The 27123-nt window shown below is 43.0% G+C and overlaps 1 protein-coding gene across 1 annotated transcript in view; it reads right to left on the bottom strand.

Moving 5' to 3' along the window:
* LOC126108829 (uncharacterized) overlaps window positions 1-27123 on the bottom strand; it is a 66926-nt gene that overhangs the window by 12958 nt on the left and 26845 nt on the right. Inside the window, exons 5-7 of the mRNA XM_049914193.1 lie at window positions 18544-18722; window positions 6757-6919; window positions 1368-1658 (exon numbers count right to left, since the gene is read on the bottom strand). Of these exons, the coding sequence (XP_049770150.1) occupies window positions 1368-1658; window positions 6757-6919; window positions 18544-18722 (633 nt within the window). The remainder of the gene's footprint in view (window positions 1-1367; window positions 1659-6756; window positions 6920-18543; window positions 18723-27123) is intronic.

A 27123-nucleotide genomic window follows, 5' to 3' on the forward strand; every position in this document is an offset into this window, starting at 1 on the left:
AGGGGGAAATGGCGTAGATAAGAGTTCATCCTTTACCGTATTAACATGTCTTCTCGCGTGCGGCATCCAGGTCTTGTTCTCCAACAATCTGCTTCATTTCTGCGTGAAAAGTCGTAGCTGCTCCAAAATTTTGCAATAAATTTCATTGTCCAGGAATTACTGATGTATACAAAAACTGTCTTGATATTAAATGCAATGTATTTTACATTGCTGCTTCCATCCTCCAAATTTCATATAAACTTCCACAATTCGCCGGCATATCAATAAGTTTTTTCAGATTCATCCGACCGAGACTAGCTAATAAGTAAAAGTTAAGCTTCCGCTCTCAAGAGACAAAAGCCGGATAGAAAACAAATAGAGTTATAATTTTCGTACCTTCATTTTCTTATATATTTTCTCTGCCGTTGAGCGCTCATACCGCTGTGACAGTATAATTTATATCTGAGGAAACGAGTGCAACACGGCGAAATTCAAAGTCCCGCTACACTGTACCCCTCTTGACATTGTACAATTGGATAAATAAATAATTCTTTTATAGGTTTCCCTGCTTTGAGACTAACAAGAAGCACTGTCGTCAATATTGTACTGCCTTATTTTATTTATTCGTAAGGCTGGGGACTGTGAAATTATGAAATTCTGGTACCGTGGAAGCAAAACAACACTTGACAGACAAAAAGGGTATTCCTTGCCAAAAGAAGCCTACTCGTATCAAACACAGGCATTAATTTGAGGAAGATATTTCTGAGAATGTACTTTTCGAAACAGCATAATAGGGAAGTGATTGTGGCATGTGGTAAAAATCTAAAAAGAAGAGAACTGAAGCATTTTAGATGTGGTGCTAGAAAATGCCATTTAAAAGGAGACGGACCGATTAGATAAGGAATGAGGAGGTTAGCAGAATCAGAGAGGAGAGAAATATGGGCAAAATATCAATAAGAAGGGACAGGATGATACGACACATGTTAAGGCATCAGGGAATAGATGTGCACGGTATTAGGGGGAACTGTAGGTGGTAAAATCTGTAGCGGAAGACAGAGACTGGAATACATCCGACAAATAATTGAGAATGTTGTGTGAAGGTGTCCTTCTGAAGTGAAGAAACTGGTACAGAAGAGGAAGTCACTGGGGCCAAATCAAATCAATTGGAAGACCGATGAGAGAAGGAGCTGTTATGATGATAACTGATAAGTGAAACAGATGGTGAAATACATCAAAATATCTTAATGCTGCTGACTGAAACTACACCCACTTATGTCTAGCATGTGTGTAAGATAACATGGGAAGTGCCAAACTATGAGGGAATGTATTGAGAAAGGCACAGTGCATTTTCATGTAACAGTTTTTCACTCTGCAGCAGTGCTACCAACCTGTGTGGAGAATGCATTATGGCCATAGCATTCAGCTCCGTGTAGCTGAACGGCGGCTTCACGTCGGCAGTAGAGGGCGAGCCAGTGTCGCCTGCCGCACCGGCGGCACCATCCCCGACGGCCGTCCCGCTGTCGGCAACAGTACCGCTGCCGACAGTGTCGGCGGTACCCTCGAATGTTACGGCCGGAGTAGGGGCACTGACCGCGGACATGGTCGCGTCCGATGTCGGGACATCGTCCTCGTGGCGGCCGGTGCCGGGTCGGGACGGGTCGCAGGTAGCTCGGCCGGTACTGCAAACGTCAGAGACCGACAGGCGTATTGAGGTCGGGACGACATTGTCGTTTCAGTGTGACACAGACAGAGTTCAGTGATCAAAGATTTGTGGAACTCTATATCGATTAAGGAACAGCATTCAAAATGAAGTCCAAAGGATACTTGGAATTGAGGCCAAACCAAAAATGTTAACACAACGTGGCAAAATGAACAGAAAACTTCAGTAGATGAAAGAGAAGATAAGAAGATCTGCCTATGATCATCGAGAGACTGAAAACGAAACTTTTTCATCCACCTAGCAGTGTGATACATTTATCTGACCGATCACAGACGATATAATCCGTATCTGTATAAAATCGGATGACAGATGAATGTCAGTTATGCACAGGGTAGTGTGGGCAGTCAAGAGCACTTGTCACCGTACGGTGTTCTCCACAGATACGCAGTGGGTAACGGCCTCCAGACACTGCAGAAGCTGGGTCTGCAGAGGAACGAGTCAAACTGACATGTTTTGGACTGTACTGCAGCCACAGTATCCGAGAAAGTCGAGGACTTCACAAGAAATTCAACCACACATCGACACTCTTAAGATCCCTGTGCTAGACAAAACAGGTCCAATTGTGGAGAAAACTCTCTATTGTTTAGATTTATCCTAATACATTAACTTAAACAGAAGTTAATCTGAAGTACCACCACTAGTGTTAGTACAAGTTAACCACCAAGAAGGGAACAGTCAGATGTCAGAGAAAATTTGTATACGAACAAACCATTGACAGATATATATATATTTAAAAACAAAGATGATGTGACTTACCAAATGAAAGTGCTGGCAGGTCGACAGGTCTGCTGGCAGGTCGACAGATGATGTGACTTACCAAATGAAAGTGCTGGCAGGTCGACCTGCCAGCACTTTCATTTGGTAAGTCACATCATCTTTGTTTTTAAATATATTTTTCCTTCGTGGAATGTTTCCTTCCATTATAACTATATATATATATATATATATATATTTGGTAAGTCACATCATCTTTGTTTTTAAATATATTTTTCCTTCGTGGAATGTTTCCTTCCATTATAACTATATATATATATATATATATATATATATATATATATATATATATATATATAATAGAGGGAAACATTCCACGTGGGAAAAATATATGTGGGAATGACCAGCAACAAACTGTCCATTCGCATGAATGCTTGGCAACACAGGCAGACAGTGTTTGTTGGTAATGAGGATCACCCTGTGGCTAAACATGCCTTGGTGCACGGCCAGCACATCTTGGCACAGTGTTACACCATCCGGGTTATCTGGATACTTCCCACTAACACCAACCTGTCAGAACTCCGGAGATGGGAACTTGCCCTTCAGCATATCCTCTCTTCTCGCTATCCGCCAGGCCTCAATCTCCGCTAATTTCAATCTGCCGCCGCTCATACCTCACCTGTCTTTCAACATCATCTTTGCCTCTGTACTTCCGTCCCGACTGACATCTCTGACCAAACTCTTTGCCTTTACAAATGTCTGCTTGTGTCTGTGTATGTGTGGATGGATATGTGTGTGTGTGTGCGCGAGTGTAAACCTGTCCTTTTTTCCCCCTAAGGTAAGTCTTTCCGCTCCCGGGATTGGAATGACTCCTTACCCTCTCCCTTAAAACCCATATCCTTTTGTCTTTCCTTCTCCTTCCCTCTTTCCTGACGAGGCAACCGTTGGTTGCGAAAGCTAGAGTTTTGTGTGTATGTTTGTGTTTATTTGTGTGTCTATCGACCTGCCAGCACTTTTGTTGGGTAAGTCTCATCATCTTTCTTTTTATATATATATATATATATATATATATATATATATATATATATATACACACTCGCACACACACACATATCCATCCACACATATACAGACACAAGCAGACTTAAAAACAAAGATGATGTGACTTACCAAATGAAAGTGCTGGCAGGTCGACAGACACACAAACGAACACAAACATACACACAAAATTCAAGCTTTCGCAACAAACTGTTGCCTCATCAGGAAAGAGGGAAGGAGAGGGAAAGACGAAAGGATGTGGGTTTTAAGGGAGAGGGTAAGGAGTCATTCCAGTCCCGGGAGCGGAAAGACTTACCTTAGGGGGAAAAAAGGACGGGTATACACTCGCGCACACACACATATCCATCCACACATATACAGACACAAGCAGACATATATATATATATATATATATATATATATATATATATATAATAGAGGGGAACATTCCACGTGGGAAAAATATATTTAAAAAGAAAGATGATGAGACTTACCAAACAAAAGCGCTGGCAGGTCGATAGACACACAAACACAAACATACACACAAAATTCTAGCTTTCGCAACCAACGGTTGCCTCGTCAGGAAAGAGGGAAGGAGAAGGAAAGACAAAAGGATATGGGTTTTAAGGGAGAGGGTAAGGAGTCATTCCAATCCCGGGAGCGGAAAGACTTACCTTAGGGGGAAAAAAGGACAGGTATACACTTGCACACACACACATATCCATCCACATGTATGTGGGGAAAAAAGGACAGGTATACACTTGCACACACACACATATCCATCCACATGTATGTGTGGATGGATATGTGTGTGTGTGTGCAAGTGTATACCTGTCCTTTTTTCCCCCTAAGGTAAGTCTTTCCGCTCCCGGGATTGGAATGACTCCTTACCCTCTCCCTTAAAACCCATATCCTTTTGTCTTTCCTTCTCCTTCCCTCTTTCCTGATGAGGCAACCGTTGGTTGCGAAAGCTAGAATTTTGTGTGTATGTTTGTGTGTCTATCGACCTGCCAGCGCTTTTGTTTGGTAAGTCTCATCATCTTTCTTTTATATATATATATATATATATATATATATATATATATATATATATATATATATATATATATAAAAAAACAAAGATGATGTGACTTACCAAATGAAAGTGCTGGCAGGTCGACAGACACACAAACGAACACAAACATACACACAAATTTCAAGCTTTCGCAACAAACTGTTGCCTCATCAGGAAAGAGGGAAGGAGAGGGAAAGACGAAAGGATGTGGGTTTTAAGGGAGAGGGTAAGGAGTCATTCCAGTCCCGGGAGCGGAAAGACTTACCTTAGGGGGAAAAAAGACGGGTATACACTCGCGCACACACACATATCCATCCACACATATACAGACACAAGCAGACATATTTAAAGACCTATATATATATATATATATATATATATATATATATATATATAACAAAGATTATGTGACTTACCAAATGAACGTGCTGGCAGGTCGACAGACACACAAACGAACACAAACATACACACAAAATTCAAGCTTTCGCAACAAACTGTTGCCTCATCAGGAAAGAGGGAAGGAGAGGGAAAGACGAAAGGATGTGGGTTTTAAGGGAGAGGGTAAGGAGTCATTCCAGTCCCGGGAGCGGAAAGACTTACCTTAGGGGGAAAAAAGGACGGGTACACACTCGCGCACACACACACATATCCATCCACACATATACAGACACAAGCAGACATATATATATATATATATATATATATATATATATATATATATATATTAGTTTCAATTCTCTGTGATACGAGGACCACCAGAGAAAACTGGTATTATTCGAGTTGAGTACTGTTACTAGGTCTGGAAGGGAAAACAAGGGCACAGAGTCAGACATCGAGTGATCACTGCGAAGGAAAAGAAGTCGGCGTGTACTTGTGTGAGACAGCGATATCGGCAACTGACAGAGTTTCAAAGGGGCCTCATTGTGAGCCTCCACTAGGTCAGTCGTACAGGGTTCGTATTTGTGGAGAGTTCGGACGTGACAGGGCAGGAATTCAAAAATTGCCTAAAAGTATTAATGTATGGAATAATTCCATGTGATTCATTTGTACAGTTTATGAGATTACTAGCTGAAGAAACTGTTTATGTAATCCTGTAATTTATTATGCAACAAGAAATTCATAAAATTTTAATTGTAATATTAGCAAAAACATATTTATAACAATGAAACCTTATGTAAGTCGTTACAACGATACTATATATGTGGAGCCCTGATGTTCACACCAGCCGAGTTTAGTTCAGATGACAGATAGTTCTTAGCCAGTTCTTGACTTTTTGTGACATACAATGTGTATTGGCTCATTTTGTTAATTAATTGGGAACTTTTAAACCAGAAATGAGTCGACAAATTTATTTCAGTAGTTAGAAAGGACACTTATCGTCCGATTCACGTGTTTGTTTAAGCTGCAGGTAAGACTATTGGAAATTTAAATTTGTTGTACAAAAGCAGATATATACCCTCTGCCAATGCAGAATTACATCACACAAGTTAAGTAGGATGCAAGGAAGCTCTTTACATCGGAGAAGCTCCTGTATTGATAAAACTGAGGAATTACCAATGGTCAAGCATTCTACCAAGCAATTGCAACTGCAGACATCGGTGGTAAGTATTTTCTTACAAGTCCATTACTAACATCCATGTGACAATGAGTGAACTGTTATATCAACCTTATTAGACATATAAGCTGCCCTGTTGCACAGTCAGTGGTGAGGGGACAGTTTTAAACAGAGTCATTGTACAACATATCGTAAAGGAGCAATGTCATAAACCGAGTGTTCATGATATTCTCTAGAACGTTTTGAAGAAAAGAAAAGTGTTTACAAAGTTTGTCTTACACACATAGGCATGTGAACAACACCAATGCCTGTATAACATGGGTAATTCTTTTCTGGAAAAAAATCATACTGTGCACCGAGACTTTTTTTCATCAATACAAACCTATCACAAGACGACAAGTGCAGAAATTCACATACACAATGACCAAACCAGCATCCAGGCCAATGTGGCACACGAGCTGAACAAAATGGCAAACGGCATTTCCAACAGCTTTACACGGCTGTATAAATGTTATATACATGGTACTCAAGAGCAGGGTGCAATTTAGAACATGTGAAGTATTAGAACCACCGTCTTAACTTTTCTCCATATTTTTTATTAAGCCAGTCTCAATTATCTTTGCGCTGACAGTGTATAATGAATTTCAATCATTCTTAGATTAATAAAGATATGAGGTGACAGCTGAGGATACTGACCTGCGCTCATATCTGGTAGAGTGCAGGGTGGCGGAGGACGGCACAGCGTGAACTCCACCACCTCCGCCTCTGCTCCCGATACCCCGGCTCCAGGAGAAGGGCCGCTTCGTGTGCTGTTGTCGCTGGAAGTTGCCGTTCTCGAACACGTCCTCGTATTGTGGGTCTGCAAATGATGAACACGGTAATTGTTTTGTGGGCAGGTCGTCGAAGCACAAACCGGGACCGTCACCATCGGGGAACATAAAATCTTGTGGGTTAATGATATCTTCACAGGTTATCAGCTCAGTCCGTGTTTAACCAAGTTTCTTACTCATAATCTTAAGGCAAAATGTTACATTCGCATCCAATTTGTTCCTTTATAGCTGCAAACCAATTGCATACCTCTCACAGAGATTTTGCTACCAGTGGTTGGTAGGGAACCATTAGGGTAGAGGGGTATAACGATCAAATCCTGGTGTTGCATGTCTGTTCCACCTGCCTCCTCTTTCACCACTTTCACACCAAAGTGTTACTAATGTATATTTGCTACAGATACATCCTCGACTTCTGCAAAGCATTCGATACAGTTCCCCACAGTCGTTTAATGGACAAAGTAAGAGCACATGCACTATCAGACCAATTGCGTGATTGGATTGAAGAGTTCCTAGACAACAGAAAGCAACATGTCATTCTCAATGGAGAGAAGTCTCCCGAAGTAAGAGTCATTTCAGGTGTGTCGCAGGGGAGTGTTGTAGGACCGTTGCTATTCACAATTATATAAATGACCTTGTGGATAACATTGGAAGTTCACTGAGGCTTTTTGCGGATGATGCTGTGGTATATCGAGAGGTTGTAACAATGGAAAATTGTACTGAAATGCAGGAGGATCTGCAACGAATCGACGCATGGTGCAGGGAATCGCAATTGAATCTCAATGCAGACAAGTGTAATGTGCTGTGAATACACAGAAAGAAAGATCCTTTATCATTTAGCTACAATATAGCAGGTCAGCAACTGGAAGCAGTTAATTCCATAAATTATCTGGGAGTGATTTAAAATGGAATGATCATATAAAGTTGATCGTTGGTAAAGCAGATGCCAGACAGATTCATTGGAACAATCGTAAGGAAATGCAATCCGAAAACAAAGGAAGTAGGTTACAGCACACTTGTTCGCCCACTGCTCGAATACTGCTCAGCAGTGTGGGATCCGTACCAGATAGGGTTGATAGAAGAGAGAGAGAGAAGATCCGACAGAGAACAGCGCGCTTCGTTACAGGATCATTTAGTAATCGCGAAAGCGTTACGGAGATGACAGATAAACTCCAGTGGAATACTTTGCAGGAGACACACTCAGTAGCTCGCTACGGGCTTTTGTTGAAGTTTCGAGAACATACCTTCACCGAGGAGTCGAGCAGTAAATTGCTCCCTCCTACGTGTATCTCGCGAAGAGACCCTGAGGATAAAATCAAAGAGATTAGAGCCCACACAGAGGCATACCGACAATCCTTGTTTCCACGAACAATACGAGACTGGAATAGAAGGGAGAACCAATAGAGGTACTCAAGGTACCCTCCGCCACACACCGTCAGGTGGCTTGTGGAGTATGGAGTATGGATGTAGATGTAGATGTAGATCCTGCGTGGACCTCAATTGGCAACCACTGTCCAGTTGACAACATCATTACCCAGAAGTCATGTACACAGCACCTTTTTCTGTTCAAAAACAAATTTGTGCCTTAAATGAAACTTTCACTCTGCGGTGGAGAAACTTGCTGGCAAATCAAAACTGTATGTTGGGCCGAGACTCGAACTCGAGACCTTTGCCCTTCGAGGGCAAGTGCTCTACTGGCAGAGCGATCCGAGCACGACTCACAACCTGACCTCACAGGCCGCGAGTCGTGCTACTGGTACAGCACTTGCCTGTGAAAGGCAAAGGTCCCCAGTTCGTGTCTCGGTCCAGCACACAGTTTTAATCTGCCAGGAAGTTTCAAACTTGTGGCCTTCATTAATATGGTGTTTCTGAACAGCCAGAGGCACTGTGTCAACGAGTTTTGGGATTCACTCATCAGATAGGCATCGGAAACACGCGTACACGACTATCGTGTCAACCGGGACAGTCGTTTCCAAGTAATCTCTACGTGGGTTGTGGCATCAGCTAATACGTGTCAGGAAGACTCTGGTGTGAAAACTGCAGAGACAATCAGTGGAACAGATAGGCAGCACCGGTTCTCGAACCCCCACCATACTCTCCGTGACATTTCCTCCACAGGAACACGAATGGTTCACCCACAGGGACCTCAGCGCAGGAGTCTGCCATCCAGTGACAATAAAGGAACAAACTGGACATAAACCCAGAACTTCACCTAAAAATGACAAGTAAGAAGTTGTTACATGGCATTATATTCCTCTTCAGTTTCTTCTTAAGCCTGGTTTACACTGGAATGAATGGAGGCAAACACAAGTAAATGAGCATTTGCAGACAGTTCGTCAGTGTTCACTACCATTTGTTTATACCTGTGAACGTGTGTTTACACTACAGGAAAAACAAAAGACAACATGACATTACCAGCATAGGCTATGAACACTGCATTATTCCCACCTCTGCTAATAAGTGGCACTCAGGATACAGCACTGTACAATTACAGATGCAGGACAAAACACTGATATCCAGAGGGGATTATTTTGCATGGTGAGTGCACTGTTTTTGATCAAGTAAGCAAAATGGCAAAGGAGAATTTAGTTGTTCAAATTTGTACGTAAATATGAAATGCATGTATGAACAGCATGTAACACTAACTGCAGTATCAGCTTTCCATAGCATTATTTCAAAACCTTCTACGCTGATACTTTTCATAGGCTGCACACTACAACTGAGAAGGAAATTTAAATGCAAAACACTAATTAGCAATGAACCGCATTATCTGAATAAAGGCTAGCATTTACACTCTCGTTATCAACAACTGGCAACATTTACATTTGTGACTGTTTTTCCATTTCAGTAGCTACTGTACATCATATAGTTTCTGATACATGGAAAAACATTTTAAGAATTTTATTAAAGCACATATACGAAAGATAATGCCAATAAAATCTGATAACTGAAATCTGAACTGTACATACAACTTGTTACATAGGCTACTTGATAAAACTGCTGTATATTTCGTTAAAGGGCAGAGAGTGTGATGCCAGGCAAAATAATTGTATTTATCACAATTCACTAACGTGACACTGACCACAACAATGTAATACAGATACTCTGGTGTGAAACTATCATCTCTTCTGAATATTTTTAATTTTAATCAGCACAATAGATACATATTCACAGCTGTGAATCACCCCTACGAGACACGACACCAATACTGTGTAACACTGCCTCCAGTATTCGTAATGGCCTCAGTACGATGACGGAGAGCGTCAAAAGTTTCTTCACTTACACTGGATCCAGCTGCAACCACCTATTTAAATTGTAGGGATGCTGAATGCAATATTTCAGCCAGTGGCACACAAAGATCCAGCATTTCCAGCAGGTCAATTTGATATGCCACTTGCTCGTGATAAGGAGCATCGATGTTTGTCAAACCGAGAATGTACCCACGTAACCGTGCGAATGTGTAGAGCACTTTGTCGCCGAGATGCTAACTAGGTACGACTCGAGAGCAACGCTCAGATTATTTTTGACAATACTGCTGTCTTACTGTCCAAAATCGCACTACCCCTAAAATGACTGAGAAAATCATTGACACAATATGTGTAGCAATAACCAATGCAATATGTTGTTCGTGACCACAGTAATCTAAATATGTGGCCAGAAGTAATGCTATGATGACCACCCCAAAAATATCACACAACCACTAGTGTTTTTCACTACATCCCTCATCACACTGTGATTCAAATGCCTCACCGGGCCACTGGGGTTCTCGACACCTCACGCAATTAAATCACAACTTGTCGGACCACACCACACACCTCCGGTCAGAAACAGTCTGGTTTCCGTGTCACTCGGTCCACTGGAGACGTACAGCTTTACGCGTCTCCGAGAGAAAAGGTCTGCTGCGAAGTACCTGACCCCGAATGTCACTGCATAAATTTCCCGTTTGTAATGTTCTCTCGGAAACTGGTCGAGATGGACCAGCAATAGCTGTCGGCAACAATTACCAACGGGTCTGCAGTTAATTGTTATTAACTAGGTGTAAGACATCTCTCCAGTCCCAGTGAGTTACAAAGCTTTTTTGAGCACTGTTCCTAGGCCAAGTAACACAACTATGAGCAGTACACCATTCCTGGTAGGCATTTTAAGCAATACATTGGTACATCAACAAACCTGCAAACAAATAACAGGCTCTCTCTGCACACACACACACACACACACACACACACACACACACACACACACACACACACACACACACACACACACACACCACTGCTGTTAATTACATCAGTGGTAGAGGATCACATGACTGCTTGGTAGCAGACCTACACCATCTACAGTGCTACAAAGCAGCCAGAGAACTGTTTTAAAGAGACTGATTAATATCTTGTCCAGTGAGTTTCTCTCTTTGTCAAACCAACAGAATCGATTGACATAACACAAAATTTAAAAAAATCAGCAGCTAATAAATTGCTCGGTGTCAACTTCGCAGTGTGCATCTACACCATTACTCTGTAAGCCACTTTATAACGTGTGGCAGAGGGTACTTAATATGCTGTTGGCAACTACCTCATTTCCAAATCCCAATGCGAGTGGTTCACGGGAAGATTCACTGTTGGTAAGCCTCCGTGTGAGAGTGAATCTCTGATTTTATTTTGATGAACTTTTCGTGTGATATAGGGGCTGCTTAAAAGATACTTTTCAAACATTGGGAACGGGTCCTTTACACCAAAAGAATAAAAAAGGTTCATATAAATATAATCCTCTTCTAGCTTTGAAACAGAGATGCACTCACTGTATAAGGAACTATTGCACCCTTTCAAATGATGCGTGATGGTTTTCAAATAGTACTGCACACTTTCACAGTATGTTGTTGAAGAGTTCCTGCATCCAGGTGATCAGCTGCATAGACCAACTGTTTAAGGTGGCGCAAGAGATGATAATTCGAAGGTCTGAGATTTAGCAAACGTGCGAGCCACAGAACTGTTTTTTATCTGCCTAACCCACTGTCACGTTGATGCCAGCCATTGCATCTCAAACAGAGATTCAAATGTGCTAGAGCTCTGTCGTGCATAAACCGTATGTTTTTTCTTATCTGCAGGGGCACATCTTCTAGTAGGTCCTAAGAGTCCCTGCAGACAGCACCTGTAAGACATACTGGGAGAAAGTACGGCCCTACCAGACAGTCACCTACAATCGCAGCCTGCACATTAATCTTTAACTGATTCTGATGCCTAGTCTGAAATGTAGCACGAGGATTGTGATCAGTCGTTACAACCAGGTTGTGGAAATTTGTTATTTCATCTCTTCCAAATGTTTCCTCATCTGTGAACAAAACTGAAAAGACAAACAATGGATTAGAAGGTTGGGTAACAAACCACCAGCATAAGTTCCTCACGGTAAGTGATCGGCAGGCATAAGGCACTGTACACTGGGATTCACGAGTTGCTTGTGGAGTATCCTCCACGCTGAACTTTCAGATACACGTATCACACACACCAGGGCCATTTGTCTCGCACTGATACCTGGTTCTCGTTTGACAGCCCATAACATGTGCTCTTCCCGACAAAGCATACAGAAAGCACGTGGTCTAGCTCGATCGACGGTCTCCGGTGTTACGAATCCCGACACGGCACCGTGACAATACGCAGCACCGACGGTTAGGATGTCTCGGATGGCTTTGGTCTGGAAATGCCATCCGATACAACAGTGCAGCCTCACATTTATTACCATTCACACAGCCGTACATAATCGTAATCTTTGTCTGCTCACAGTATGAATACCCAGCTCTGTCTGAAAGAAGTACTTTCAGTTAATACACTATCTGTAGTATTTGTACACATTGGGCAAACTGAAGACAGACAAATGACCAATGTGAACAAATCTCTCTGACACCACAATGGCATCCAGGATACAATGAGACAAACAGGTTTACAAATAAGTGAAGTTGTTGGGTTGTATGTGGAAAAGTGCTAATCATCAACTTCCATTACTAACTTGAATTCAGACATACATTTATAAGAAATTTTTTTCTTAGTTTTGGAGTAGGGAACCTGTATCCAAAGTTGGTAAAAGTATTTCTGAAACTTCCTGTACATAATAGGAAGCAATATGTTGTTTGTTTCTTGTAGGAAATGAGCAGTAAAGCACCTCACAATGCAGAACACCTCTCTCACTGCGTCTGCTGCCGGAGGAAGCCGAGCACCTCGGTGACGCTTCCGTGCTTTCTGAACAAATGTGTGATAAAATACAATGCACTTGTTTCGATCTTCTAAATTTCCAATATCAATCCTACTGTGTAAGGGTCTCAGTCCAAAGAGCAACATCCAAGTATAGGTGAAAAGAAGACTTTGTAAGCTACCCCCCCTTTTTTTGGGGGAGGGGGAGGGGGGGGGCTGTGGAAATGCACTTTCCAATGATTGGCCAAGAGCAGTGCAGCTTCCAACATAATGCACTGGGTCATTTATACGTACTGTGAAAAGCAACGATGCTTTAATACTACCTTGCGGTATGCAAAAGTTCTTCATATCTGAAAATTTCCATCCATTAAGAATGACACGCTGTTTTCTGTTCGCTGGAAGTCTTCAATCTAATGACAAAAAGCATAAGAGAGTAGTTGAATCAAAATACTATTTAATAGGAACTATTACACAGATACAAACGCAATATGTGATACCATGATACACCAGCTGAATACATTATGTCATCAAAAGTACCCAGACACCCACAAAAACATACATTTTTCATATTAGGTGCATTGTGCTGCCACCTACTGCCAGGTACCCCATGTCAGCGACCTCAGTAGTCATCAGACATCATGACAGAGCAGAATGGGGAGCTCCGCAAAACTCATGGACTTCGAACGTGGTCAGGTGACTGGGTGTCACTTCTGTCATACGTCTGTACGCGAGATTTCCACACTCCTAAACATCCCTAGGTCCACTGTTTCTGATGTGCTAGTGAAGTGGAAACATGAAGCGACAATGTACGGCACAAAAGTGTACAGGCCGACCTTTTCTGTTGACTGACTGACACCGCTGACAGTTGAAGAGGGTCGTAATGTCTAATGGGAGGACATCTATCCAGACAGTCACACAGGAATTCCAAACTGCATCAGGATCCACTGCAAGTACTATGACAGTTAGGCAGGAGATGAGAAAACACGGATTTCATGGTCGAGCGGCTGCTCATAAGCCACACTTCACGCCGGTAAATGCCAAACGACGCCTCCGCATTAACACTGGGCGACTGAACAGAGGAAAAATGTAGTGTGGAGTGACGAATTATGGTACACAATTTGGCGATCTGATGGCAGGGTGTGGGTGTGGCGAATACCCGGTGAACGTCATCTGCCAGCGTGTGTAGTGCCGACAGTAAAATTTGGAGGCAGTGGTGTTACGGTGTGGTCCTGTTTTCCATGGAGGCGGCTTGCACCCCTTGTTGTTTTGCATGGCACATTCACAGCACAGGCCTACACTGATGTTTTAAGCACCTTCTCGCTTCCCACTGTTGAAGAACAATTCAGGGATGGCGACTGCATCTTTCAACACGATCGAGCACTTGTTCATAACGCACAGCCTGTGGCGGAGTGGTTACACAACAACAACATCCCTGTAACGGACTGACCTGCACAGAGTCCTGACCTGAATCCTACAGAACACCTTTGGGATGTTTTGGAATGCCGACTTCGTGCCAGATCTCACCGACCGACATCGATACCTCTCCCCAGTGCAGCACTCCGTGAAGAATGGGCTGCCATTCCCCGAGAAACCTTCCAGCACCTGACTGAATGTATGCCTGCGAGAGTGGAAGCTGTCATCGAGGCTAAGGGTGGGCCAACACCATACTGAATTCCAGCATTACCTATGGGGGGCACCATGAACTTGTCATGTAAGTCATTTTCAGCCAGGTGTCTGGATACTTTTGATCACAAAGTGTATTTATCAAACTTTCTGGAGACATTTATCAATAAAGGCAATCATATGATTAAACTGAATCTAGGTCATCATCAACCTCAATACAAGTGAGGTGCAACAAATCAGAGGACCTGAGGCAGGGAGGGGGCAGGGGTTGGCGGGTTAGTGGGTCAGTCAAGAAGCCATACATTCCTCAAGATGTTCCTCGTATGAACTTAAGTGTGGTTATCCTGCAAGAAAATACCATTTGTTCCCTGGTCATAAAGGATAGAACAACAGTGTTTATTACCATTCTAGCCACGTACTGCCGATCGTGAGCTTCCATTTGGCAATTACCAAATCGGCCCTGTTAACTTTTACAATAGGTCCACACACAGTGATTCTAAGAGTTGAAGAGGTGTAGGTCTCAAGAATTGCCCTACCAGTGACGTATGGCCAGGTCATCTACAAACACGTCGGTGACCGTCCCACTGCCACAGGCAGAAGTGTGGCCCTTTGCCGGACACCGCAGAATGCCACTCAGTGCCCCAGTTTCTATACCGTGCGAGTCCCCGTCGTCTGCTGTACGGCGTCGACAATAGACGCCTAATGGCAATTTGAGATCTGAGCTCGGCTTCCGGTCGACTGATCTCGACCGTTCGTGCCGACTCTCTGCCCGTATGCTCTGTTTTGATTTTGGCTGTCTATTTGTGAGACCCAGTCAAACAATCCTACAATCTTATGGTGGTGTAGTCGTTCTGGAAGGGACTGTGGCTACTCTCGTTGCCACACCGTTGTCCGGAGTGCATCTCACCGGCACCCCTTCTGCAGTCACTGCGCTACAGCCAGCTGTCTGCGAGTGGCTCCCTCGTCCCTCGTGTCAAATGATTCTCCTTTTCTCAAACTCTGAAAGACGGTGATAAACATTACACGCATATCCTTTTTGCACGCTCTGTCGTTCTCTCGACCTGCAGAATTTCGGCAACGTTACACGCCGTCCGGTACTTACACCGTTCTTCGTGTGCAGGAAAGCATTTTTCTGTAGTGAAAATAAGAGTGCGTAAGGATGAACATTCAATCGACATATAGTACAGGCACAGAAATACTGGAGAGTCAGTCTCATAGTGTTTATGGTGTAACAGTCTCTTTTTGTATCAGTGTACATAATGAGATTAGAGGAGATTTGGGAATATCGATTTGAGCAAAAATTACCAGATAGCCTGTGACGGAAGTAGGCAGTGGTCCTACCTCTGTCGTATCTTTCAGAATGTGACATTCACGTTAAAATTGCAACGTCGTCCGATGCAATCAAAACTGTAAATCTAGTAACATAATTCATTCTTATATTTTTTACTAAAATATAAAACTGACATAAGATTTATTATCAGTTTAATTTGAAATTATAATTTAAATTTATTGCATAACTTATCTTGAAAAAAAATTTCACACAAAATATGTAATAATACGAAAGTTTTTTGACGGAAAATAAAAAAAAAAAAAAAAAAAAAAAAAAAAAAAAAATAATTAACATTGCTGAACTGTGACTTATTTTATCTTCGTATTCGATTTGCCAAACAGTAGTAGTTGGAGGGTGTCGGTACACAGAAAGAGTACAGTGTCATTAATGGTGTGATGAGCTTTATTTGAGATGATTTAATTTGAGACAAAAAGTGAAAGAATAAAAGTTTATATTTTTTGAAGATCAAACACCTGCAAACAGTCATTTCATATTGCATATCTCAAAAATGGAAACCATTCCTCCAGTACGTGTGGAATCAATCTTGACGGATACTGAGCAACAACAGAGAAGACATCAAAATTTATAAGTTAACTCACTGGTCTAATTCATCACTCTTATTGCAAAATTTATTTTAGATTCAACATGTCCTCGAAACCAGCTGTTAGTGAGACATATAATCGGGCAAATACAAGTAACTATACAAATTACTATGTCTACGATAATAACAAATATTTCTTATGAATTGTACACTACTGGCCATTAAAATTGCTACACCACGAAGATGATGTGCTACAGACGCGAAATTTAACTAACAGGAAGAAGATGCTGTGATATGCAAATGATTACCTTTTAAGAGCATTTACACAAGGTTGGCGCCGGTGGCGACACCTACAATGTGCTGACATGAGGAAAGTTTCCAACCGATGGCTCATACACAAACAGCAGTTGACCGGTGTTGCCTGGTGAAACGTTGTTGTGATGCCTCGTGTAAGGAGGAGAAATGCATACCATCAAGTTTCCAACTTTGATAAAGGTCAGATTGTAGCCTATCGCGATTGTGGTTTATTGTATCGCAACATTGCTGCTCACGTCGGTCGAGATCTGATGACTGTTAGCAGAATAAGGAATTGGTGGGTTCAGGAGGGTAATACGGAACGCCGTGCTGGATCCCAACGGCCTCATATCACTAGCAGTCGAGATGACAGGCATCTTATGCGCACGGCTGTAACGGATAGTGCAGCCACATCTCGATCCCAGAATCAGCAGATGGGGATGTTTGCAAGAAGACAACCATCTGCACGAACAGTTCGACGACGTTTGCAGCAGCACGGACTATCGGCTTGGAGACCGTGGCTGCAGTTACGCTCGACGCCGCATCACAGACAGGAGCGCCTGCGATGGTGTACTCGACGACGAACCCGGGTGCACGAATTGCAAAATGTCATTTTTTCAGATGAATCCAGGTTCTGTTTACAGCAACATGATAGTCGCATCCGTGTTTGGCAACATCGCAGTGAACGCACACTGGAAGCGTGTATTCGTCATCGCCATACTGGTGTATCACCCGGCGTGATGGTATGGGGTGCCATCGGTTACACGTCTCGGTCACCTCTTGTTCGCATTGACGGCACTTTCAACAGTGTACATTACATTTCAGATGCGTTACGATCGTGGCTCTATGCTTCATTCGATCCCTGCAAAACCCTACGTTTTAGCAGGATAATGCATGACCGCATGTTGCAGGTCCTGTATGGGCCATTCTGGATACAGTAAATGTTCGACTGCTGCCTTGGCCAGCACATTCTCCAGATCTCTCACCAACTGAAAACGTCTGGTTAATGGTGGCCGAGCAACTGGCTCGTCAGAATACGCCAGTCACTACTCTTGATGAACTGTGGTATCGTGTTGAAGCTGCACGGGCAGCTGTACCTGTACACGCCATCCGAGCTCTGTATGACTCAATGCCCAGGCGTATCGAGGCCGTTATTACAGCCAGAGGTGGTTGTTCTGGGTACTGATATCTCAGGATCTATGCACCCAAATTGCGTGAAAATGTAATTTCATGTGAGTTCTAGTATAATATATTTGTCCAATGAATACCTGTTGATCATCTCCATTTCTTCTCGGTGTAGCAATTTTAACGGTCAATAGAGTAGTTATCGCGGGGAGGTTAGAAACGGTAGATAAGAAACACACCATCGTGGAACTCTGGCCATAAAACAACAGCCAATGAGTGAGGTTGAGGCGGGTGCACCAAATGCGGAGTTAGCTTATGCCCATATTACACTAGAGCAGTCACAAATGGCACTACAGTCGGCAGCTAGAGTACGTAAAGGTATACCGGCAGTCGGTCGACCGAAAATGGCCACAGGAGTTAGGTGAAAAGCTCACGGAATTTTAACCACTCGGCATAGCTTTAAGCCTAATGAGGTTTTATTTATCTTTTATTGGCACCGAGTACAGGGGAAGGGAAGGTGGTGACATTACAAACAGCCGTCCCACCACTAGACGTCGCACTCACCGAGCATCCAGTAGTTGTAGAATTTGCCCTTGTACTTGCTGCTCCTCAGAGGCACTTTGACGAAGTACTTGCTGAAGTACAGCTTGCAGTGTATCGAGTGCTGCCAGCTCTTCTCGTCACGCTCGAAGTACGGGAAGCGGCTCGCGATGTAGGTATTGATCTCCGTCAACCTTGCCCTCCTGCCAGAAAAACAAAAGAAAACAGGTGAATCCGCATGCTGATCACGAGTTGGAACTAGAGGCAGAGAGCATACTTTGGCACCTTTACCCCATGTCCAACAAGTCCTCTCTTAAATTTGTATAACAGAGAAATAAATAGTTATTTTATACGTTTCCCTGCCTTGAGACTGACAAGGGAACCTCCCCCATCGCACCCCCCCCCCCCCCCCCCATCAGATTTAGTTATAAGGTGGCACAGTGGATAGGCCTCGAAAAACTGAAGGCAGATCAATCGAGAAAACAGGAAGAACTTGTGTGGAACTATGAAAAAATAAGCAAAATATACAAACTGAATAGTCCATAGGAACATAGGCAACATAAAGGACAGAGTGACCTCAGGAGCGCCGCGGCCCCGTGGTTAGCATGAGCAGCTGCGGAACAAGAGGTCCTCGGTTCAAGTCTTCCCTCGAGTGAAAAGTTTTCTTTCATTATTTTCGCAAAGTTATGATCTGTCTGTTGGTTCATTGACGTCTCTGTTCACTGTAATAAGTTTAGTGTCTGTGTTTTGCGACCGCACTGCAAAACCGTGTGATTAGTAGACGAAAGGACGTGCCTCTCCAATGGGAACCGAAAACATTTCATCGCAGGGTCACAGGTCAACCAATTGCTCCACAGGAAAATACGTCTGATATATTCTATACGACACTGTTGACGGCACGTGTGTCACATGACACAGGAATATGTTGTCGACCCACCTAACTTGTACACTTGGCGAATGGGTAAAAAGATTCTTCTACCTTGCCTGATTTAGGTTTTCTTGTGGATGTGATAATCACTCAAAAAAAAGTGATCGCACCGGACGGACGGACGGACAGGTAATAATAGTCTGAAAATAAAAAATTAAATTTATCACTCGTGGGAAGACTTGAACCAAGTACCTCTCGTTCCACAGCTGCTCAAGCTAACCACAGGACCACCGCGCTCCCACATTCAAATTATACTTGATGTTGCCTATCTTGCACATGAACTACTCAGTTTGTACATTTTGCTTATTTTTTCATAGTTCCAGACAAGTTCTTCCTGTTTTCTCGATTGATCTGTGTTCAGTTTGTCAAGGCCTATGCACTGTGCCAACTTATAACTAAATCTGAGGGGGATGCGATGGGGAGGTTCCCTTGTGAGGAAAAGCACTGTTGTAAATATTATCATTATATTATTTTATTTATGTATAAGATTAGGAACCACAAAATGATAGCATTTTGCTACCTTGAAAAAAATAAGACACGACTGACAATGCAAGGAGGACGTGAAAAGCAGATTGGCACAGGCACGGGGGGCATTCCCAGACAAAAGAAGTCGGCTAGCATCAGACAGTAGTGTAACCTGAAGAAGAACTTTTTAAGAATGTCCTTTAGAACACACAACTGTACGGTGGAGGATCACGGACAGTGCGAAAATAGAGAATCGAGGCATTTGAGATGTGGTGCAATAGAAGGATATTGAAAATTAAGTCTACTCTTAAGATAAGATAGGAAGAAGTGGTATTGCATAGAACTGATGAAGAACAGAACGTATGCGAGGACTGACAAGAGAAGTGACAGGATGATAGAGTACGTGTTAAGACGTCAGGGTACAAGAGGAAGCTGTAGAGGGTAAAAATTGTAGAACAAGACTGATATTGGAATGCATCCGACAAACAATTCAGGATGTTGGGTGTAAGTTCTAGTCTGAGATGAAGCAGTTGGCACAGGAGATGACTCCGGGTAGCTACTTTACGCCCTTCATGAAACTAATGATTCACAAAGGAGGATTACAGAGGAAAGTTCTCCGCTTCTGTGAGGAACTCCTGTACAGAATATGAGTGTGCCACAAGGAAGCTTTGTTACCTCAATTAGTGCACTTTGGGCTTATCACGCAACACTTTCAGATCTGCTGGATGTCTATGAGAAATGAAACCTTTCAACTCAATGAATGTTGCAGTTTGTTCTCAATGAGTAAATATTGTCAGTAACAAACCCCGTGATGGAGCACAGAGTATATGATCCCATGATGCTGTCGTAAACTTCCAGGCACGATGGAGAAGGGTAAGTCAATTGATTCGAGGTAAGGGACACAGATCCAGAAACAACTGAATCTAAAGTTATAAGTGAAAATCTTTTTGGAATACGAGGGGCGTCTTAAAAGTCTGTGCAAAGTCCGAGAGATGGCACCACCGGCGCATATCGAGGTCACGTTTAGTTAGTAGCATCTTTGGAAAAAACGCACACCGAGTTTCAGCCACAGTGTTCTATTGCTTTGTGTTTGGCATCCGTGTGAATCGAGGAAGTCGATTGAGTGTCAAAAAATGGATGAATAATAATTTTGTCTGGTGATTAATCATTACTTTATGAAAGGCAAAACGCCTCAGGAGACTGAAGAGAAGCTCGATAAACATTACGGTGACTCTGCACCTCCGATTAGAACAGTTTATAAGTGGTTTCAAAATTTTTGGAGTGGCCGTATAGGCACAAGTGATGGTGATTGTTCTGGATGCCCTGTGGAGGTTACGGCTCCAAAAATCATTGATAAAATCCATGATATGGTGGTGGATGACAGAAGATTAAGGTGCATGAGATTGCTAGTGCTGTGGCCATGTCGAATGAATTGGTACATAATATTTTGCGTAAACATTTGGACACGAGAAAGCTATCCGCAAAATGGGTTCCGAGATTGCTCACGCTTGACCAAAAACACAATCGTATGAAGTGTTACAAAGATAGTTTGCAGCTGTTCGGGAAGAATCCGCAGGGCTTTAAGCGTCATTTCGTGACTATAGATGAAACATTGATACATTACTATACTCCTGAGACCAAAGAACAATCTGAACAATGGGTTACCAAACCCATAAGGGAGAATCTGCACCAAAAAAGGTGAAGATCATTCTTTCGGGTGGAAAGGTTATGGCGAATGTCTTTAGGGATTTGCAAGGGATAATCCTCATCGACTATCTGGAAAAGGGTAAAACTATTACAGGTGCATATTATTCATTGTTAATGGACAGTTTGAAAACCGAGCTGCAAGAAAAACACCGGCGATTGGGCCCCAAAAAAGTGCTTTTCCATCACGACAATGCACCAAAACACACCTCAGCAGCTGCGGTAGCAAAATTATTGCAAATAGGATTCCAACTCGATTCACATCCCCCTATTCTCCAGACGTGGCTCCCTCGGACTACTATTTGTTCCCCAGTTTGAAGAAATGGCTGGCGGGACAAAGATTTTATTCAAACAAGGAGGTGATTGCAGCAACTAATAGCTATTTTGCAGACTTGGACAATTCCTATTATTCGGAAGGGATCAAAAAATTAGAACAGTGTCGGATGAAGGTAAAAGTTTAACAGGAGACTATGTCGAAAAATAAAAAAGGTTTACCCCAAACATGTAAGTAGTTTTTATTTTTGCACCCCCTCATACAGGTTGTCACATGAGGAGTGGTCAATACTCAGGAATATTTCACAAACAGCCCACAAAAGGCACATGGACTCTAAAAAGCATACTTTAAGAGCTGTGAGCAATTGTTTCTTTAAAAGATATGTGTTTCACAGTACTGAAGATGTGTTCTTCTTCTGCTCATAGCTCTTATGGTATGCACTTTGGGGCAAATGTTTACTGGACATTTTTTTCTTGTTTTGGTCCATACTACCACCTCCAAAATTAAGGAAAGCAAAGAGCTCGTTGTAGAAGAGATCTGTTTCAAAACACTGAAGATGAAAAGTGCTCACAGCTCTTAAGGTATGCAATTTAGAGCCCACATTTACTCGACTTCTTTGTTGTGAATTATCTTTCTTGTCATATACCTGAATGACCATTCCTTCTGCGACATCCTGTATTCAAGTATCAGTGGTACCGGAATTAGTTTCACCTACAACTTTCGACTCAGTTGTTTCTGGACCCGGATCGCTTACCTCAAATTTATAGATTTACCCTTCTCGATCACGCCTGTAAGTTTGTAACCTTATCACAGAATCACCCTTTATGTACTGCTAAAATTCCGAGATATTTCAACGACAGTCTACACAAAGTTCGTAAACTGACACTGCGCATGTCTGCGACCACCCTTTTCCGAGTTGAGAATACGAGGTGAGTTGAAAAAGAAACTGAACTTTCGAAATAGTGCACCAACCAGTAAAGAGAGTGCGTTACTGCTACTGAGTGCACCTAGTGGCAGGTTTCGAAGACAAACTGCCATTTGCCTCGCGTCGCTCGGACAATTAACAAGCAGACCACAGCTGCAGAAGTAAGTATGTGTACAGCCTGCTCGTCGGATGAGTGCAATGAGGGATCTTGAAGAAGAATATGTATGTGTGTGTGTGTGTGTGTGTGTGTGTGTGTGTGTGTGTGTGTGTGTATGTGTGTGTGTGTGAGAGAGAGAGAGAGAGAGAGAGAGAGAGAGAGACGATTCGAAGTCTGGACATCCTTCCACATCGACAGATGATGGCCACGTGGATAGCGTTTGTGCACGACTCAACGGAAATTGTCATTTAACTGTTCGGGAAGTTGCTGAGGAGGTGGGCACCAGTGAAAGATCGTGCCATCAAATTTTGAGTGAAAAACTTGAGATGCATCGTGTCAGTGCAAAATTCGTACTGTGTCTGCTGACTGAAGATCAGAAATAACCCTGTGTGCGAGTAACTGCTTGCCACTGTTAATGGCAGTGAAAACTTTCTTAAGATCATCATAACAGATGATGAGATGTGGGTGTATGGCTATGACGCTGAAACAAAGACGCAGTCATCACAGCGGGTGGGCAAAGGTTCACCTCGTCCAAAAAAACCAGCACGAATCAGTCAAAGATCGAGGTTGTGACGGTCGTGTTTTTTTTAACTACAAAGGCATTATCTGTCACGAATTTGTGCCAGACAGTCAGGTGGTAAACAAAAAAGTGTCCCAGTGTGCACGAGGGATGCCGTGCGCAGGAAGGGGCCCGAACTGTGGGAAAACCAGAGCCGGATGTCTCACCACGACAGTGCGCCAGCTCGCATCGCTCCACGTCTGCAGCTATCTAGCATAGCAAAACACCACATTCCCGCTGTGCCCCATCCACCGTACTCTCCGGACCTTGTTGTGACTCGCCGATTATTCAAAGTGCCGCCGCGCAAGTACGCACGTCCTCTACGTGCGGCGCTGTCTGCCAGCCATGCAGCAGCTGCGCCACCTAAGCGGCCAGCCGAGCAGCGGCCGCTAGACGGAGACTCAGTGTTTAATCGAATGCCGACTTGTACACAGGTCAACTTACTCAGTGACTTATATGTGTTGTTGTGTTGTCCGAAATATGTGTTTTTGATTCGTTTCACACGTTTAGTGGCAGATCATAGATATACACCAAGAAAAGCAACGCATCTACAACACATCCATGTGGCACCCCCACTTTACAAGACCCCAGTCAGATTCTAACCTCATCACTACTTGTCGACTGAGGGAGAACTTTTTGCTTTGTACACTCCGTATATGAAGTGAGCCACTGCTGCGCTTCACTCTCTAATCCTTTAGTCAAGTATTACATGGGCTACACAATCATACTTTTGTTAAATCAAGGAAATAATGTGGGGCCTGTCCAGAAATTCGGAGTGCTTAATTCTTTAAAAATCAAAAAGACAATACATTTATGAAGATTTAAAATTTCGCAAATGTCGTTTCTCGACTTGGTCACCTCCATTCTCAATGCACTTTGTGAGCTGAGGGATAAGCCTGCCGATACGTTCATCAGGAAACCCTCCCACCCTCTCTTTGGCCCATTGTTCGATGGAGCTCTGCGGTTCACTGTCGGTAAAAACCCCTTTTCCACACACGAACAACTTCAGAGAGATGAAAAGATGGAAATCTGAAGGCACCGGATAAGAGCTGAGAGTGGAATATTTGAGATGTTCCATAGAAATGAATTAAAGAGTTGCTTTGTGATCTCTGAGCACACTGTCACGTGACATGCAAACTCTCATTGATAATATCTCTCTGCTTTTGTTCTACAGGGTGTAAAGAATTTAAACCAACAAACTCTGGGAGGTTGTAGGGGACATCAAAACAAATATTTTTCCCTAACATCATTTTTTCCTATGAGGATTATTTAAACTGGTGGACGCCGTATTACGCTCTTCAGTTGTTAGAGGCCGTACTACGCTCTTCAGTTGTAGGCAACTGCTGTCCACCAGTGTAGCAGTGCATTGTCTCTGTTTACTAATGAAGCGATACACCTGGTGTGAGTACACTGATGTGGTTGGTGCGTACTACGTAGCACACCACAACGGACGAGCTGCACAGCTGGTTTATCAACAACAATATCCTAATCGCCATATCCTGCATCGTACGACCTTTGCTGCTGTGTACCGACGTCTGCTTGAGTCCGGGTCATTTAGCGGATTACCTGGACAGGGACGCCGTCGCACAGTAAGAACGCTGCAATTCGAGGAAGCTGATTTGCAGCACGTGGAGCAGGATCCTTCAATCAGCACTCGTGCAATGTACGTAACATAGGGACAAATCAGACGAATGTAAGAACATTCCTTCGAGACCAATTCTTACGTCCATTTCACTTACAGCGTGTCCACAACCTGGAACCAGTCGATTATCCACCCGGAGCACAGTTTTCGCAGTGGTACCTGGAACAGTGTGAAATGCATCCTACATTCCCCTCCTCCGTGTTTTTTACCAATGAAGCAACATTCTGGCGTGATGGAGTCTTCAACATCCACAATTTGCATGTTCCGAGTGAGGATAACCCACACGCCACAGTTACTAGTGCTCATCAAATGCGGTTCTTCATTAACGTGTGGGTCGGTGTTGTTGGGGACTGTTTAACTGGGTCATATCTGCTACCTAGGCCATTAAATGGCAGGCAATATTACAATTCCTCACCAGAGCATTGCCAGAATTCCTGGAAGACGTCCCGCTCCCTACAAGACAACGCATGTGGTTCCAACATGACGGGGCGCCGGTACATTTCAGTCATCGTGTGCGTCGATGGAGGTCAATGGAGGCATTTTTGAAAATCTACTGTAATTGAAATTGGGTTGTGTTAATGTGTTGTCTCTTGGTCATAAAAATGGAAAAGTGTTTGTCGATTTAATTAATTTGCCGCCAGAGAAATCTTCCTCTATCGGATTAAATACTACTCAAAGGAAAAAATGACATTAGGGAAAAATATTTGTTTTGATGTCCCCTACAACCTCCCAGAGTTTGTCAGTTTAAATACTTTTCACCCTGTATAATGTAACTGGATGAATAAAAAATCTATTCACCAAGTAGCAGCAGGATAAAAAACATTTTTAAAAAAATTTTTAAAAGATTTTCCTTATGCAAGTTTTTTGAGGCAGTGGCTCCTTCTTCTCGCAGAAAGGTTGAAGGGGAAGGAAGAAGGACGCAGGGAAACAAACTGGAGAGATTTAGGAAAAGGAACAGAGTGTGAAAAGGTGGAATGCAGGGTAAAATGCAAGACAGAGATTGCTGCTAAAACAGCATTTACGAGTTAATAAGAGAGAAAAGCTAAGTGCATTCTACGTAACAGAGGTGGGTGGGGGACGGGGAAAACAGACAGGTCAGAAAATGAAAAGTAAAATGGAGTGAAGAAAGGAGTAGTTACTGCGACCTCGGTGCCTGGATTCTTCCCCCAGATACAAGTTTCTCAGAACTCTGCAGGTGGGAACTAGCTCTACAAGATGTCCTCGGTTCTCGTCACCCGTCTGGCCTTAATTTATATTAATTTCTTCCTCCTCGGCATTTTTTCACTGTAACCACTCTATTCTTCACTGTGTTTTTGTTTTTATTTTCTGACATGCCTATTTTTCACCATTCCCCTCCAACCTCTGTTACATAGAATGTATTTAGCTTTTCACTCTTATTAACTCAGGCAGGATGTTTTAGTAGTTACCGTATTTACTCAAATCTAAGCCGCACTCGAATCTAAGCCGCACCTGAAATATGAGACTCGAAATAACGGAAAAAAAAAATTCCCAAATCTAAGCCGCACCTGAGATTTGAGACTCGAAATTCAAGGGGAGAGAAAAGTTTTAGGCCGCACCGCCAAATCGAAACAAAGTTGGTCCATTGTAATATGAGACACAATTTAGGTTGAATGAATGATGATACAGCTACAGTAGTTTGGTTCGAGTCGAAAGCTTAGCAGTTAAGCTTTACCAGGTAGCCATTGCTATGCGTCAGGCACTCCGTCCGTATTTATACGGATACCCTTCCTTTTTCATGTGCTCGTCTGGTTTGAATCAATTGCTTATTTTGCTTTGATCTGATAAGTGCCGTTTTCAATGTCTGTCACTCTAAGCTGAAAATGCATTACTATACTGTATCATGCATTGTTTGTCGCATTCTGATAGTGTGTGTTTACGGCCGGCCTGTCGCTACTCGCGGCATGGCTTGCTTTTGTGCGCGCTACCGCC

Source organism: Schistocerca cancellata, chromosome 11 (genome assembly GCF_023864275.1).
Source record: "Schistocerca cancellata isolate TAMUIC-IGC-003103 chromosome 11, iqSchCanc2.1, whole genome shotgun sequence".
Classification (NCBI taxonomy): Eukaryota; Metazoa; Arthropoda; class Insecta; order Orthoptera; family Acrididae; genus Schistocerca; species Schistocerca cancellata.